Raw genomic sequence first — 16,605 nt, forward strand, 5'->3', positions numbered from 1 at the left:
GATCTAAATGTCATTTAAGTTTTTCGTTTTTTCTAAAGTGGTCCTTTAAGTTTCAAAAGTTTCAAACAATTCTTTTTAGTTTTTGAATCATTTCAAACAAGTTCTATTATAGATAGCATAGTTGGTAATTGCTTCCTTGAACTCATCTTTGGTACCAAATCTGGCTCCTAACACCCACTTAAAATTAGTCATCTTTCTAGGCATGGCAAATGGTGGATAATGTTCTTTGTTGCTATCATCTGAATCATCACCATCATCCTCTAAAAAAACTTGTTTGAAACGATTCAAAAACTAAAAGAATTTGTTTGGAACTTTTGAAACTTAAAGGACTTGTTTGAGACTTTTGAAACTTAAAGGACCACTTTGAAAAAAACGAAAAACTTAAAGGACCTTTAGATGCATTTCACCTTTTTTATATTATTTTTCTTTCTTTTTGAGTCTTACTTTAACATTTTTTTATGATATCATTTATATAGTGTTAGATTTTTGTTTTAAGGAAAAAAAATCTAACAACATATAAAGTGTTAGATATGATGTCGGGTTTGTGTGTCAAAATAACAATCTCTTCCCTGTAGCTAACGGAAAAATCAGTACCATTCGTGTGTTTGTTTGTTTTTTTATTACGTTTAATTGTATGTTTATTTCATAACAATTTTTTTTTAAAAAAAAGTTAAACTAGCCCATCTAAATTGACACTAGAGAGAATCGAATCTGAGATCTTGAGGAGGAGCACACTCCCAGGTCCCAAGCCAATACCACTAGGCCAACTAAGTGGGTTTATTTATTTCATAACATTGTTATAATTTTTTACATTTAATACAATAAAATAATTTGGCAAATGATATCAAAATAAACACTTCATAATTAAAATATTTCCTCTATACACAGATATAGATACCATGGTTCTCGTGAACTTAACTCAGTTGATAGAAATAACGTATAATATATGCAAGGTTCATGGTTCAAACCTCGGCAACCACTAAAAAGATATAGATACCATGAAATAAGCCACACAACCCCTTTAAATTTATTAAAATTATTTTTTTATATAAATAATTTGGATTTGTCAAAAAATAAAGTAATTTATTAACCGGAGGTTGCTTGGTTCTTCTTAAAGCTTCCATGTCATCTATTGTGTTTCATTTCCTTTCTTTATTTTAAGACTCCCTCATGTGCCATTTTTAAAATTGATTCTTTATTTAAAAAAAAAATAATAATGGAGGGTGAAGAGGCTTGTAAAATTCTTACAATCCATTATGAACACTCTTCGAATAAGCCGTGTTCCGGTGTCGAATACGTGTCGTGTTCAACACGGACTCATATAATTACAGTGAAGTAAATGATTTTCTTAAATTATTAATATGCTACAAATTGTCAAAATTCTATTTGTACCGAAAAGCTAATCCCTTTCCACCTCTAATTTTTATCTGGTTATAGACTTTTTCGTCGAAAAGGGTAATGATTTCTTAAACATTTCCGAGGATGTAAATAGTTAATAGTTGTTTCCAGTTCAGCATTTTAGCATTGCATCCTGAATTGATGAGCATGAATCATGAAAATAAGTGGCTTTCATTTTCTTGCAATGATAATTTTATCCATTGTGTAGTCTAAAATACTCGAAGCTAAGTAGGCGATCAACTCAATATTGCAGGGCTTATAATATTGGGTTTCAAGTTCAGCACTTCAACATCTACTGAATACATAAAATATAGTAAGTGCTATAGCTTATATGAAAAGTGCAAAGAATGTTGCATATTGAAAGAAATATGAACATTTTGGCAAAGTTATGGAAACCACGTGTGGTTGAATAATATGTCATATTATTGTACTCTCAGTACAAATAGAAAAAGTAGTTTAAAATAGTTATGGTGGGTTAGGGAAACAGTGTGTGGCACAACTCAGCCATATGAGTCGAAAAGGAAAGATAGAGATCAGTAAAAGAAACATAAAATTGCCACACAAACAGAAATGCTTGGAGACTTTTTGTTTTTTTATATTAAAATAATTAATGAGAACAAAGAAGAAACATACAAAAACTACTCTGTCTGAAGTGTCGTATTAGAAAAAAATATGATCTGAAAATATCTTTATAAATGATGGATTACTTTACTCCAAAATTGATTTTTAAGGATTGATTTAGGATGTGTGTTGTGGCGTTGGGTTTGACGCAAATGTGTGGTGAGAGAAAAGTTTAAGAAATTCAACTTCACAAAATCACGGCAAACAAAGCACTGAGACGTGAAAATGTAGTAGCTACTGTGAAACCAAACACTGCATTAGACTCAATTCACAATCTAAAATGGTATCAAAAGGCTATAGAAGATCAATTAGACGATTCCACAATCATCATTCGACCGCGCTCTAGATGTTAGTTATGGCGTGAGAGATGGTGTATTGAGAAGTCAAACATTAAATAAGATATGACTTGGAAATATGTTTATCAATAGTTGGTAGTCCTTACTCTACATACTCATTTGGTATGTAGAGTTAGACCCAACCCAGAATTTAAGATGAATGGTTCCAGGTAAGTTCCGTTATCAGGTGATTAAAGTCACGCCCTTGATGTCTTGTCTTAGACATGAGGGAATCTTGAGTCACATATCATATGAAATATAAAATAGGCTTGAAAATATGTTTGTAGGGGAAAGGATAATCTTATCTTACAAATTAGTTTTATAACGGTGAGTTAAGTTTAATCCAAATCAAATATGATATAAAAGTTTGGAGACTCGTTGGACCACCTACTATACAACCACCCAGATCAAGCTCTAAGTGTTCAATTCTAAGCGTGAGGGGTATAGAGAAGTCTCATATTAAATAAAACACTTATTTTAACTCATTCACAAAATTGGTAATCCTATTTTAAAATCCTTAAGTTTCGACCTCTCCCTCAAAGTTTTAGACTAAAATTGTGATGTAACATATTTTAAATAACATGTCATACAATATAATATGATGATGTTGAATGATCAACAACTATGAAATTATAAATTTAAGCATCAAATTGATCGGACCTTTTTCTGGACAAATTATTCTCAGCAACTCGATTTGTTTTTAAATTTAAATCTAAATATAAGCTAAAATTAGGAAATTTGAAAAGTATCTTCAGTTGACCATTTTTTTAGTCTGACATACCAAATTTAAATTTAAATCTAACTCGATTTGTTTTTATATTTAGATACTTTTTTAGTCCTTTAAGTTTCCTAATTTTGGTCAACTGAAGATACTTAAACGATTTGTTTATTTGATGACCATTTTTTATTTCATGCTGAGCCTTTAAATATTCCATTCTGCCTACTTTAAGCAAGCTTAAGTAAGCCTTTAAAATAAAAAATAACAAAATTCTTTAGTAGACTTTAACCACATGACAACCAATTTCTTCATCTAGTATGTTTTAAAAGGAAATCAATGTCATCAAATAACATTTCACAAGTCTCTTGAATCCAACAGTGAGCAAATTCATTCAACACAGCAAGCAGCATGAATGAGAACTTCAATAAATTATTCATTTAGTTTAGAGCAAAAATCATCAATACCTCTACCTCCAACAATGAATGTGGACTTTGATGCCACGGTTGGGATTGGAATAGCTAATAAATCAGTAATCATCTCTGACAATGTCTTCTTTCAAAAAAATAAAACTTTTGACAATGTCATGCTGTTCTTTCACCACTAACCGAGTTACTGCTGGGAACATAAATACCTTCATCGAAAACTTGGCTTCAGAGGATGATTAATATCCAAATTAGCTACATTAAACGAAGACTCTCTAAAATTTAGAGTGACATACATACTCATCAAATAGTGCTTCCATTGGACTCGTGACCTTGTATTCTCATCAACAACTATAAATTTATATATCATGGGAAAACAAAATATTCAGTATATGAAATTTTCATCCAAGACCCAAAACAAATTGGACACCATTTCTCTCATGAAGAGATATTTGTTTTCAACCGCATTATAAGTATTTGTTTCACCCTCCAAACTTCTGCCTAATTGGTAAATACAAATTAGGCATCGAATACTCACTACCTAAGTTTAAATGAGTAGTTATATTAATCACTAAAGTTATCAAATAAAAAAATAGTTGATACACTACATGAGATCATATGAATAGCTAGATAAAACACTTCCAGCAATTTACAAACTTTCTCAACTTTGTTCTATTCTTCAAGTGACGGTGTACAATCATAACAAGGCCCGACCCTCTTTCTTTGTATGCAGCTGAGGCAACCTTAAATTTCAAAATAGTTGATAACATAACAAATGTTGAATTCCATCTTGTTGGAGAGTCAATAACAAGTTTCCTTTCTTGTATTAGTATCCTTGAAGTATAAATATTTCATACTTTCACTGATATTGAAATAATGTCTTTAAATTTACCAAAGTCACCTTTCACTAACAAATTAATTTTTTTTTCTACAAGGTGACCTTAATAAAATTAGGTGTATCATTTTAATACTCGTGAAAGTGTGAAATATGTTGAATTCAATGATGCAAGATTGAAAGCATTTTGTGATGTGGTTGCCTTTGCTGCCTACAAAGAAAGACGGTCTCATTATAATTATCACCTTCACTTGAAGAATGAAACAAAGTCCAGAAAGTTTATAAATTGCTATAAGTGTTTAATCTAGCTACTCATGTGATCTCAGGTAGCGTATCACCTACTACTTTCTATTAGATAACTTTAGTGTTCAATATAACTACTCTTTTAAAATCATATAGTGAGTATCTAATTGAAAATTTATAATTATCCGGAGTTTCGAGGATGAAACAAATACTTGAAAATTTATATAACTACTCTTTTAAAATCATATAGTGAGTATGTGCAAATTTCATATGGTGAATTATGTTTCATGTAACGCCTCCACTTGGTAGTAATATTGATTTATGGAAACCTCTGATATGGACCTTAATAATAAAGGTCCACCCATAGTCCTCTCAAAATGACCTTCAATAGCAGGTTGCAAACAGAAATACTGTTTCATGGTCCCATATAAGAAAAAAATATTTTTTAAATCACGACAGCGGATATCACTTCTCTGCCCTTCCATATTAAAGCAAAACTTATGTGCAAAATCATTTTACTCCTCTCTTTCTCTCTCTTCATCGCACCAGAATTGTTCTTCTTCTATCACTCCTTCTTCATCTTCATCAATTGATTAGATCCATTTCTCTATTATTTTTTTCTTCCTCTCAACATCACAAAAACCCAAAATCCGAGAACCCATTTCGCCATGAGAAATGATATTTTGACCACTTAATGACAACTTTTAGACAACTTTCTCTCTCATACTCACATCATATTTTTACTCTCTCTCTTCCTTTTTCTCTCTCCATTGTTTTTGACCAATGAAAAGAAAGAAAAGGAAGGTCGTCAAATAGGTTGTTCAAATATCATTGATCTTTCTCCATTTCTCTCTTCTCCATCAATTGATTAGATGTTCATTTCTCTATTTCTCTATTCTCGCTGGTTTCTCCATCATAAAACCCAAAACCAATGAACCCTTTTTTTTCACTTTTAGATGTTCATTTCTCTGTTTTTGCAAGACTTCAACGTTTTTTTTTATTCAAGAATGTTTATTTTACGTCCATTTGATATATGTGGCATTGTTCCAAGCTTGTAATAGTTACTGCCAATCTTATAATCTCAAGAATGTTTCAATTCTAGTTACTGCTCTCTGCAAGAATCCTCTAGATTTAAGTCTAGTCTTGTATTTGGTCACTCCTCCACTTGGATTCTGCTTTACTTTACACACCCATTTCTTAGATTAACTAGCTCCCATGTATGATTTTCTCAATTGAATTAAGCTCTTCCTTTAAGATTCAACCCTTTCCGTCTCTTAGGAAAAGATAAGAGAATTGGGAAGAAAAAAATGGAGAATTGGGGATTTAATCAATGAAGGTGAAGGAGAGAAGTGGGGGCGATGAAGAAAGAGAAAGAGAGGAGAAAAAGTAATATCAACTGCTGCAGTTTAAAAATGATTTTTTTTCTATGTGGGACCAAGTAACAGTTTTTTTTTCTTTTAAACCTGCTATTGAAGGTAATTTTGAGAGGACCATAGGTGAACCTCTAATATCAAGGACCATATTAGGGGCTCCCTTGATTTATTATTATTTTCAGATAAAATGTTGAATTGTGGGTTTTGAGCGAATAGATGGGTTAGTTAATTGTTGAAATATAGGAGATTATGAGAAAATAATAGTTTTTACACATAAGAAAGAATAGAGGTGTATTAGTAAAGAGGATGTTTAAGTAAGTAATTAAGTTGCGTTTTAACTAAATAAATAGAATGAGGTGTAAATAGTGGAGAGTAAACATGTTAGAAAGTTGTGAGAAAAACCAAGCCCATTAAGTAGATTAATAGAGGAAAGTCGTAAGAGAATTAGGTTAGAACACACAAAGAGCAAAATTGAGAGAAGAGGCATATAGGAACTAGGGTGTGAAGAGAAAAACACAAGAATAGGAGCTTGAAGAGAGACTCAACCATAGAATTTGTTAACTTTGTTGATTTTTGAGGTAAGGGAGGAGTCTCTATTCACATAAGGGTTGTATGAACATATGGGTAGTAAAGAATCTGTGTTTCTTCTTCTTTGTTTTCATGATCTTTTAATGAATTCATGTTAAATTTGTGCTCTAATTGGTTGTTGTGATTTTGAGTATGTTCTTATCTCTGAATTCATGATTTTGATATGTTAAATTCGTGATTATGTTGTATTTTGAGTTTTGCATGTTGAAGTGTGTAAAAATCATGAAATTCAATGCATATTTGATGTTTTGATATGACTTGAAAACGAAAGATAACTCCACATTTTGATGATTCTAATAATTTTACTCCACATTTTGTTAAATTCAATGCATATCTAAAGATGTGTCATTGCGAGTCATATCAAAATATCAAATATGCATAGGTGGGCCTCAGGAGAACTGTTTTTGCTGAAGATGATAAGGGAAAGGAGGTGCAGATAGAGCTAAGTCGCGTAGTGTAATTCCAAAAGAAGTGGTTGTAACAAATAATCTTGTTTATTATGAAAATAATGTAACGGCAGGACCTAATAACCAGGCCTGACGAGAAAAATGAGTCTTGTATTTTGGAACTGCCGAGGCTTGGGAAACCTGAGTGTAGTTCCTAAACTAAAATTCCTAGTCCGATATTATAAGCCGGATGTCCTATTTTTTAAGTGAGACATTTGTCCACAATAATAAAATTGAGAAATTTTGCTACGTATTGATTCTTGCTTTGCACATGAGAGTTAAAAACCAACAAGTAGCGAAATTCCTCAATTTTATTTATGTGGACTAATATCTCACTTAAAAACAAATATCTGACTTATAGTACCGAACTAGGAGTTTGGTTTAGGAACTACACTAAGGTTTCCCAAGCAGTTCTAACATACAAGACTCGTTGTTCTCGGCAGGCCTGGTTACCAGGTCCCGCCGTTACATTATTTTCATCATAAACACAAGATTATTAATTAGAGACACTTCTTTTGTAATTACACTACGTGACTTATTCTGCACCTCCTTTCCCTTATCATCATCTTCAGCAAAATCTTTTTTTAGGCTCGTTGTCCTGACTCGATAATTACACAGCTTTAGACATGGATCAAATATGCATTGAATTTAACTAAATGTGGAGTAAAATTGTTAGAATTAGAATCATCAAAATGTGGAGTTATATTTTGTTTTCAAGTCATATCAAAACATCAAATATGCATCGAATTTCATGATTTTTACCCACTTCAACATCTAAAACTCAAAACATAACATAACCACGAATTTAGCACATCAAAATCATCAATTCAGAGATAAGAACATACCCAAAATCATAGCCAAAAATTAGAGCACGAATTTAAAATGAATTCATTAAAAGATCATGAAAATAAAAAAATAAAAAATAACGCAAACTGTTCACTAATCATATGTTCATACAACCCTTACGTGAATAGAGACTTCCCCTTACCTCAAAAATCAACAAAGCTAGCAACTTTTATGGTTGGGTCTCTCTCCAAGCTTCTCTCCTTGTGGTCTTCTCTTCAGACCCTAGTTCCTCTTTGCCTCTTCTCTCAATTTTGCTCTATGTGTACTAACATAATTCTTTTAAGACTTTCCCCTATTTATAACCACTTATTGGGATTGGTTTTTCTCATAACTTTCTAACATGTTTAGTCTCCACTATTTACACCTCCCACTATTTATTTAATTAAAACACTACTTAACTTGCTTACTTACTTAAACTTCCTCTTTACTAATACACCTCTATTCTTGTGTTAAAAATATCCTTTTCTCCTTAATTTCTCATAATCTTCTATTTTTCATCAATTAACTAACTCATTTATTCGCTAAAAACCCACAATTCAACAACATTTTTTTGAAAACAATAAACAGACAAAATCCTAAATAATAGCAATAGCAATATTACTAATATTATATAACAATGTTACATTTCCCCTTGTTATATAAATCTAAACAAGTTGTTGATGAGAATTTAAAGGTCGTGAGTTCTATTTGATGAGTATGTAACTCTTATTTGAAAGCGCCTTTGTTAACTGTAGTTATTCTGGATAGTAATGACTTACCATCCTCCCAAGCCAAATCTTCAATCATCACAGGATTTTACTAAATTATGAGCATTCTATGTGACAACGAAGTTGTTCCTCCAATAAAATCCAAATTGCAAGTTTATTTGATGAATATATTTATGTTCCTAACGGTAACTCCTTTAGCGTCTTAAAATATAAGATATTTTGTCTAAGAAGGGTGCTAATATACTAGTTATTTCAATCTCAATTGTGGCATAAGTATAATCTAAAGAAAAAAATCAAAGGTTAAATTTCTTATTTGATATGATTTTTTATTAATATTCATTTATAAAGGATTTTTTAGTCCAATGACATGTATATTTTTTATTTTTGTATTATTTTTAGTCCAGACATGATTGCAAATTTTTTCTATTATTTTGAAGGTTGATGAACTAGCGATATAAATCACCTTAAAGATTTGATGTCAAGTCTAATACTTGCTGTGTTGAATGAATTTGCTCACACTTGGGTTCAGGAGACTTATACTTTATTCTTTTTATGTATTTGATGACATTTTATTTCCTTTCAAAATATAGATTGAGAAATTTGTAGTCATTTTACGAAATGTTCAACATTTCTTCTTTGTTTTGGGATATGCCAACTTTTCTCATGTATCTTATGAAATGTTGCCTATTCCTGCTTAAAAATAGGCGGAAGGGGCTATTTGAAGGCTTCAATGTGAAATAAGCTTTTAAAAAGGCCTGTAGGTCAGGTCAGGCTTATTAAGAAGCCTATGAAAGATAGTAGGCCAGATTCAAACTTAATATATTCGAAAAGGGCCAGGCTCAAGCCTTACAAAGTCTGGCCTTATTAGCCTATTTTCAACCTATGCCTACACAGTTACCGAATCACTGACTATAGTTTCATACCTGCATTCTCAAGATCCCTCCCAGTTCTATATAAATATGGATCCTTCATGTCTCCATTTGCCTAAAAACATGCAAGAATCACTCTGCGTATGAGCATCATCTTTTTGCACTAGCGTACACTTTTCCCTCTCTTCATCCCCCAGCCCATTTATACCCAGCAACTTCTGCTTAATTTGTCCCTGAACCACAACATATCTCTCCCTGTCTTGCTCTGATATCACTTGTAACCATGTCAAACATGGAAACTGAAGGGAACTAAAGAGTGAGGAATGATCAGCAATGCAAAAAAAGAGAAATCATTAATGAGGAGTGGCTAGTGACAAACATCTAGGCAATATGACACATCAAGTTGGAGATAAAGGGTCTTGCGAGTGTACATTGAGGGATTCTAGGACTGCTTAGATATGAGACTCTACAATTGAGAAAAACATAGAATCAATTGGTATTAACTAAAAACAAGCATAAATGTCAATAGCGGCCATGCTGACCGCTATAGCGGAAAAAAAAAATACCTATACCAAAAAATGCATACTCTTTTGAAGAAACAAAATAACTCCAAATTAAAGATTGCTTAACTTAACAATGCTATGACGCATGTGAATGAGAACAAAGCATGCCTAAATAACCTGTGCTGATTTGTGGAGAAAACTGTGAAGTCAAAAAACACTTGATTTATACAAATCAAATGTTCATTTTAAAGAAAAATATTTGTAACAATTGGTTAAAAAATAATATCCAGATTTAAATAACTTTATAATGTGCTAACATTTAATCATAATCTCAACTTGAATTTTCATTGAAATAATATAACTATTCAGTTTATTGTTCTCTCTAAATTTAATTTTAGTTTAAAGGAACTAATCCTTTAATCAAATATAATTAAAAAAATGGCGTTAAATGATTAAGTTATAGAACAAACATTCTTATGCCTCACGAGTCATGAGCTGAAAAACCTTTATTGCTCTCCGAGGGCAGCAGCTATCTTCTTCTGGAGGAGCTCCACTCCTAAACGAGGAGACAATCGTGGTAAAGTTTCCTGGAAAACAGAACAGTGTCAACGTGAGATACTGATTTTTTTTCCTTCAATATTTTGAGTCTTTTATTTTTCAATATTTATTAGGTGGTCATGAATTCCAGCCATATCATATGAGCAACCTAAACTCCATCTTGATTGTAAACAAGGCCATGGAACAGCCAAATGAGGTAACACACCTCACAAACTGCAAAAGAAATGACTCAGCTGCAATGGAAACAAGTTGCGAGTATCAACGCGTAATAGCATGGGAGAACGGACCAGAATCAAACAGTTGGATGCCAAAACCAGAAAACCAATAAGAATATCAAACTTCTAATGACTTGCTTTGGTCCATACTCTATAAGCCACAACTTCATACACATAACTGAATAATTTCCGAGCACCATGAAATGAGAATGGCCAAATTTCATACGCAACTCAACCAGTATTTAATTCAGTCCAGCCAGTGTATTTTTCTGAGCATATGATTATAGTCCAGGTTACAACGCAATCAGACACAATAATCTGATCTTACAACTAAAATTTGAAGCATATATAATGAATATATGGGTGTCATTAATCAAATGTGGCTGATTATGCATTTGATTGATTTCGATAAACAACTTGATTAAGGGCGTTATAATAAAGTAACAAACCTCGGTGCCATCAGAGAGAACTTTAGCTAACACAGGTATCTCATATTGATAAGCTTTTTCCCATTCTGGATTGCTCGTTATATCTCTTATCTGATAAAAAAAAAAAAAAAAATCAAATCAAATCAAAAACCGCAAATTCATATTAACACGTAAAATTCACAAAAGATGATACCTGTAAATCAACGTCGTTAAGGGAATGTGGACCAGAAAGCGAGAATGCATCTTGAAGCTTCTCTTTGAGACCATCGCATAAACAGCAACCGGGTTTAGAGTAAAGGATGAGTTTTCGAGAAGAAGGTGAAGTTGTGGTTGTTGAAAAGCATAGAGGTTTGAATTTGTGAAGGCGATTAGTTTGTACGCCGCCGGCTAACACCGTTGAGGGTTTTGCTACTGCTAACACTGCCACCGCGCGTGCCACCGCCATTCTTCTTCTCTTTCACAGACACGCAAATCATACCCGTTTTAATCTGTTAATTAAACCCGGTCTTTTTAATGGGCTCTTGTTTCTAATTATTTTGGAAAATGTTATTTCCACCTCCCTAATTTTAATTTAATAATGGAGTGTGGTAATTGAGTACATTTGTTGTTGTTTTTTGGTGTTTGATTCTTAGTTTTTTCTTTGACCTCTGGTTTGGATCAAAGTGCATATCAACTAGTTGGTACAACCGTTTTATAGTTAGATCGAAACTAAAAATGTGGTGATTTTTGTTACTCTACAGTAACCATTTAGAAAAAGTGCTCAAACATGTTCTTTATAATAATGTTCTACTATATATTTTCTTTTATATGATAATAAAGTTTAGACAAGCTGAATTCCGGAGGCTCGAAGCTCATAAAACACTAATATAGGTATTTAGTTCTTAAATAGATAGTTGGATTCGAATTCATATCCTTGTGAGATTTGAGCTTGAGCTCAATCTGTAACAACTAGTCTATATTCGCACAATACTCTCAATGTTTGGATGAAAATCCTATTAATAGCTCAATACAAATGATTGTTTCTTTTTATCACTAATTTAAGTGTTGCTCGCTGATCATTTTCCTAGTATATCTCTCTTCTTTAAAACAGGGCATATCATTTGCATTAGACATGCTGAACTGCAATTGCTTTTTCTATTGTACTATAAGTGACATGAGAAGTTCATAGTTACAGAAGATGTTCAATTAACCACATGGAATAAAGTAACAAAACTCCTAAATTCAGAATATATGTAACTCCCACCATACCCCTTGTAGAGGCAATCCACCAACCCCCAATTATACATGAAAAATACTATACAAGTCATAACTAAATCTCCAAAACTTACAGAAAACAATTTGGTTTTGACAAGTGCTATAAGAAAGTAAAATCTATATGAGCTTCTTCTTCCGAAAGTAGCGTCTCAGATACAACAGCTGCAACACCGAAACCGAAACGCATACACCAAGAGACATTATACTGAACCAAGCAACTCTGCCATTTGTTGCTTCACTAACTTCTCTCATCTCTGCTTCCCTACACCATTGTCCAAGAAAGAAATAAAAGTTATGAAATTCATTGATCAAGCAGAATGAATGATCTTGGTTATTTTGTACTCATTATGTTTTCCAAAGTGATTAGAAATTTAGAATAACCTAACTTCATAAAGACCTCAATAATGAAAGATTGTCATACATCGGCTCTATTTGGGTTAACAAGCTTAAATAATCACTTTTAGCAAGTGTTTATCATACAATTGTTTATGCATAAGTTATTTCTATAACAAAAGATAAATAAGGTCAAACAATTTTCATATTCGCTATAAACTACTTTCATAAACCATCTTGGATAGCTTATAGAAACGCTAAAAACAATTATGCAAATGTTATCGGTTGTTTCCATAAACTCTCTCAAATAGTCTCACAAGTGTATTTGTCGGTAGATAAGCTCAAATAAGCCAATCCAAACAGACCCTAAAACTGAAATCAAATATGACAATCAGTATAAGAGATTTTACCTGTTCTTTAAATATAACAGATTCTCATGGATGGCTTGCACAGCTCCGTCAAGTTTCCTTAGCTCAAGTTCAACTCCCTTAAACCATTTTCCAAAATGATTATGTCACTAAACACTTCTATATAAATAAAAAAAATCCCATATAGATATTACAAAGGCAAAGATAGAGAATGAAAGAAATTTATTTATTACCTCTATCTTTTCCTTTTTTGCAACAGAGTCCCAATCTTTGGCAGAGATTCCAGTTTTCCATTCAAGACTAATTGAAGAACCTGCTAGATTTTTGCTATTCATCCAAAAGCATGCTACATAGCTACCACTCTCCGTAGTTGTAAATGCAAATTGACCTTGGGTAACATTTTCATTGTTGTGAAGATTATTTCCATATGGAGATGTCACCTAGGGCAAAAGGACAGTCAGTCATGTGTTATACTAAAGTTGAGTTAGTTTCTCAATTACAAACAAATTTGACACTCCAGGGATTAGGTGTATTGTGCCGGTGTCCGACACCCGTAAGATACTCACAACACACGTCAAAGCAAATTTGGTCCTAGTGTTATCCCTATTAGCCTCATCAACAAATTTATAATCTTAAGTTGAAGAAACTTTAAAATTAAACAGAACTAGGTGCATGCTAGCATAAAGATCAAACATGAATTCTACCCACAAAAATAAATATGAATTTTCATAAGCTAAAACTTACTATGAAATAAACAAAAGCAAGAAAAAATAATAAAGCATACCTTGGCAGAAATAGTAGGAAGTGGATGACCCTGGATATTATCGGCAACAACATAGTAATTGGCTAAAACAACAACGTGTGTTTGGATATCCTGCGACACGCACTTAGTTCCTGAACTAGGGATACTTAACCAAATGGCGTTGGTTTGAGGGATATTAATAAGAGAGGTGAAACATAACAATAAAATACTAAGAACAATTCGTGTTCCGTTGAAGCCTTTTGCCATAACCGATGGTTGACTGTGGAATAAAATAGGATTGTCGAATACAAAGTGGTTCAGATCTAACCCCGAGAGAAAGAAAGAGGACAAGACACCACAAGTACAAAGCCTTTGGTGTATGGAGAAAAAATCGAGGGACTCAAGTCGGCGTGTATACTAAACCACCAAATTCATCCCGTCTCGTCTTTGCAGCAAGTCCTTATCAATTTAGGTTCTGTTTGGCAAGAAGTTGGTTAAACTAGTTTATAGTTTATAGCGGGTAGCTTAAAAGTTTGTCCGCCAAAAATAATCTCGATTGATGATGGTTTTTTACCATGAGTTTATAACTTATTTTGCTAATTTATAACTTATTTTTCAGAAGTTGTTTCAAGTAGTGTACTAGTGTTTGTGTTTATAGCTTATAACTTATCATTTTTTTCTTCCAATTTTACCTTATTAAAATTCAAGTTTGCCTTTTATTATAAATTAAAATCAAGTCTCCCGTTAGCATAGCTCAGTTAGTAGGATAATGCATTATTATATGCAAGGGTCGGGGTTCAAACTCCGGACACCCCACTTATTCACCGGTGAATTTTAACCACTAGTATACCTGACAAAAAAAAAATTATATTTTTAAAGTAGTGCTAACTTGTGCCCTTATGACACACGTTAAAGTAAAGAAGAAATATTATCTAATATATGCGACATTTTGTTTACTCTATAAGTTTCTTTTTTTCCATAACACAATTTTTTTCTACTTGTAGCATTTATGTCATTAAATTAAAAACATCTTATATGAAATTTTAAGCAGGTGTGTTGAAAGTGTAATTCTACTTTTATTTTGATAATTAATATGGTTGGGTATGAGATAATTTAAGTCTTACATCGCTAATGAATGAATAAAATGTTGGATATGAGATATAACGTTTTTCTCTTTTGTGGTCCTGAAACTTTGACTCGTTGTTATTCTTAATGTTCCTCGAGACTATCCAACAAGTGGTACGAGAGCCCTGGTTCGGTTTGGGGGGAGAGCGAGAGTGGACCGTAATATTGGATCAAATATAAGAGGTGGAAACTGGAAACTCACACTTGGGAAAATGGTTGTTGGGTTTCAAGTAAAGAGAGAATATTTTGAAATAATGTCATTTTTTTGAGAGTATTCAAATCCTTTTACATGTATTTCATTGCTTGGATGATTAATTTGAAGAATTTTTAAAATGCTGAAAATTTATGAAGTATTTTGTCAAAGTTAAATTTTGAGAATTTGAAATGTCACCTAAAAGTTAGAAATTTCAAATTTCTTCCTTTTGAACATTTTTTCAAATTTTGCAAGTTAGTCCCCATATTTTTAAACAAAATTAAATTGAATCCTCAAAATTTTCAAATTGACCCTTAAAAATTTCAAAATTGCTCATATTTTTCAATTTTCAAATTTGACCCCAAAAATTTAAAATTTATAAAAGTAACTAAAAAAATGATAACATTGATATTTTCTAATGAGTGATGCTAGCAACAATCGTTTTTTTATTAGCTTTAATCATGGTGGGTTAGTCCCCATATTTGGAAATGAGTGGCAGCAGGTGAAACATTAGTTTCATCCAAAAAAAGAATGTGTGTTCAAGAAAGTGTTGAAAATATAGTGTTCTTAGCATTATTATTTTTTTTTTATTATTCTACCCAAACAAAAATATTTAAAAATTAAAACAATTTAATTGAATCATTTTGAATTGTCAAGAATTCTAATACTACTATTTAAAAATAAAATAAAAAAATCATTTACCTCATCCAAACACACTCTTAAGGTTTTGGATGGAGTTAAGTGTTCTCTCTTTTATGGTCCTAAGCATTATTAGTTCATTGGTGCTCTAGACGTTCTTCCCGAATTCCGGAACAATCACTAACGGTTAGGATAATAGTTATAAACACCTTATGTGTGATGCTGATAATAAAACTCATTAGTGTCATAGTGTGCACTTTCTTGTTAACTCGCATGAGAACCTTCTCATCTCTCTAAGTGTGTGTTCTCAATTGTGTTCTAACATCTAATGGTAAAAACCACTCTTACAAGGTTCTACAATCTACACAAAAATCACTTGTGTACATAGATTTTGTCCCATCATTCTTTCAATTTTGATATCTGTGACTACACTTTTGCCCATCCTTCCCATACCCTAACTCAATCTAATGAACATTCTCTCTTGTCACCATTTGTAATTACTAATTTGTAACTATCCATTTTCAAAACAAAAATTAAAAAATGCAATGACCCTAGAAGGCCCTTAAATCAAATGCATGAAAGCATGGCACTGGCTGGCCCTTAGGGTGGTTGAGGTTATATGGTACTAGGGTGCTATTAGTGCCAAGAGCTATTCAATCTAATTGGCCCTACAATTTCTACTGGCTGAATTATTCAGTTGTAATTTTCGTAGGTGACTTCCTTCCTCCTTTTCTACGGGGTACGGATGGTCCTACAGTTGGTACGGGACAGTTAGGACAGACCAAAGTACAGATATGGTACATTATCAAAAATGTCTTAAGCATACGTGCATGCATCTACATTTAT

General features: G+C 32.4%; 2 protein-coding genes across 6 annotated transcripts; both read right to left on the bottom strand.

The window, feature by feature from the left end:
* Positions 1-3,283: 3,283 nt before the first annotated feature.
* Positions 3,284-11,604, bottom strand: LOC11415877 (uncharacterized). 5 transcript variants are annotated; one of them, XR_003010388.2, is made up of 5 exons: positions 11,299-11,604; positions 11,127-11,216; positions 10,375-10,491; positions 9,456-9,710; positions 3,879-4,540 (listed from the first exon to the last, which is right to left on the bottom strand). XR_003010388.2 is itself a non-coding variant. In XM_024779284.2 (4 exons), exons 1-3 carry the CDS (start codon positions 11,548-11,550, stop codon positions 10,411-10,413), a joined length of 423 nt encoding a protein of 140 aa, XP_024635052.1. In that variant the 5' UTR covers positions 11,551-11,604; the 3' UTR covers positions 3,284-3,480; positions 10,371-10,410. The 5 variants fall into 5 exon arrangements, 4 of the variants coding, with proteins under 4 accessions (XP_024635052.1, XP_024635053.1, XP_024635050.1 ...); XM_024779284.2 differs by lacking the exons at positions 3,879-4,540; positions 9,456-9,710 and adding an exon at positions 3,284-3,480 and having other exon boundaries at positions 10,371-10,491; XM_024779285.2 differs by lacking the exon at positions 9,456-9,710.
* Positions 11,605-12,210: 606 nt separating this feature from the next.
* On the bottom strand, positions 12,211-14,293 carry LOC11419056 (transmembrane emp24 domain-containing protein p24delta3). Its single transcript, XM_003601017.4, has 4 exons — positions 13,845-14,293; positions 13,294-13,500; positions 13,103-13,179; positions 12,211-12,621 (listed from the first exon to the last, which is right to left on the bottom strand). The coding sequence occupies exons 1-4, from the start codon at positions 14,067-14,069 to the stop codon at positions 12,477-12,479; spliced, it is 654 nt and encodes a 217-aa protein (XP_003601065.1). The 5' UTR covers positions 14,070-14,293; the 3' UTR covers positions 12,211-12,476.
* Positions 14,294-16,605: the final 2,312 nt, after the last annotated feature.

The sequence above is a fragment of the Medicago truncatula genome, chromosome 3, assembly GCF_003473485.1.
Source record: "Medicago truncatula cultivar Jemalong A17 chromosome 3, MtrunA17r5.0-ANR, whole genome shotgun sequence".
Taxonomy (NCBI): domain Eukaryota; kingdom Viridiplantae; phylum Streptophyta; class Magnoliopsida; order Fabales; family Fabaceae; genus Medicago; species Medicago truncatula.

Bases quoted from the DNA above. Each gene is read 5' to 3' on its own strand.
- LOC11415877 (XM_024779284.2), bottom strand. From the start codon at position 11,550: ATGGCGGTGGCACGCGCGGTGGCAGTGTTAGCAGTAGCAAAACCCTCA. The intron at 11,217-11,298 runs GTATCATCTTTT...TTTTTTTATCAG, and splicing joins TTAACGACGTTGATTTACAG to ATAAGAGATATAACGAGCAA. The intron at 10,492-11,126 runs GTTTGTTACTTT...TCTGTTTTCCAG, and splicing joins TTCTCTCTGATGGCACCGAG to GAAACTTTACCACGATTGTC.
- LOC11419056 (XM_003601017.4), bottom strand. From the start codon at position 14,069: ATGGCAAAAGGCTTCAACGGAACACGAATTGTTCTTAGTATTTTATTG. The intron at 13,501-13,844 runs GTATGCTTTATT...CTTTTGCCCTAG, and splicing joins TTCCTACTATTTCTGCCAAG to GTGACATCTCCATATGGAAA. The intron at 13,180-13,293 runs GTAATAAATAAA...AAATGGTTTAAG, and splicing joins CAAAAAAGGAAAAGATAGAG to GGAGTTGAACTTGAGCTAAG.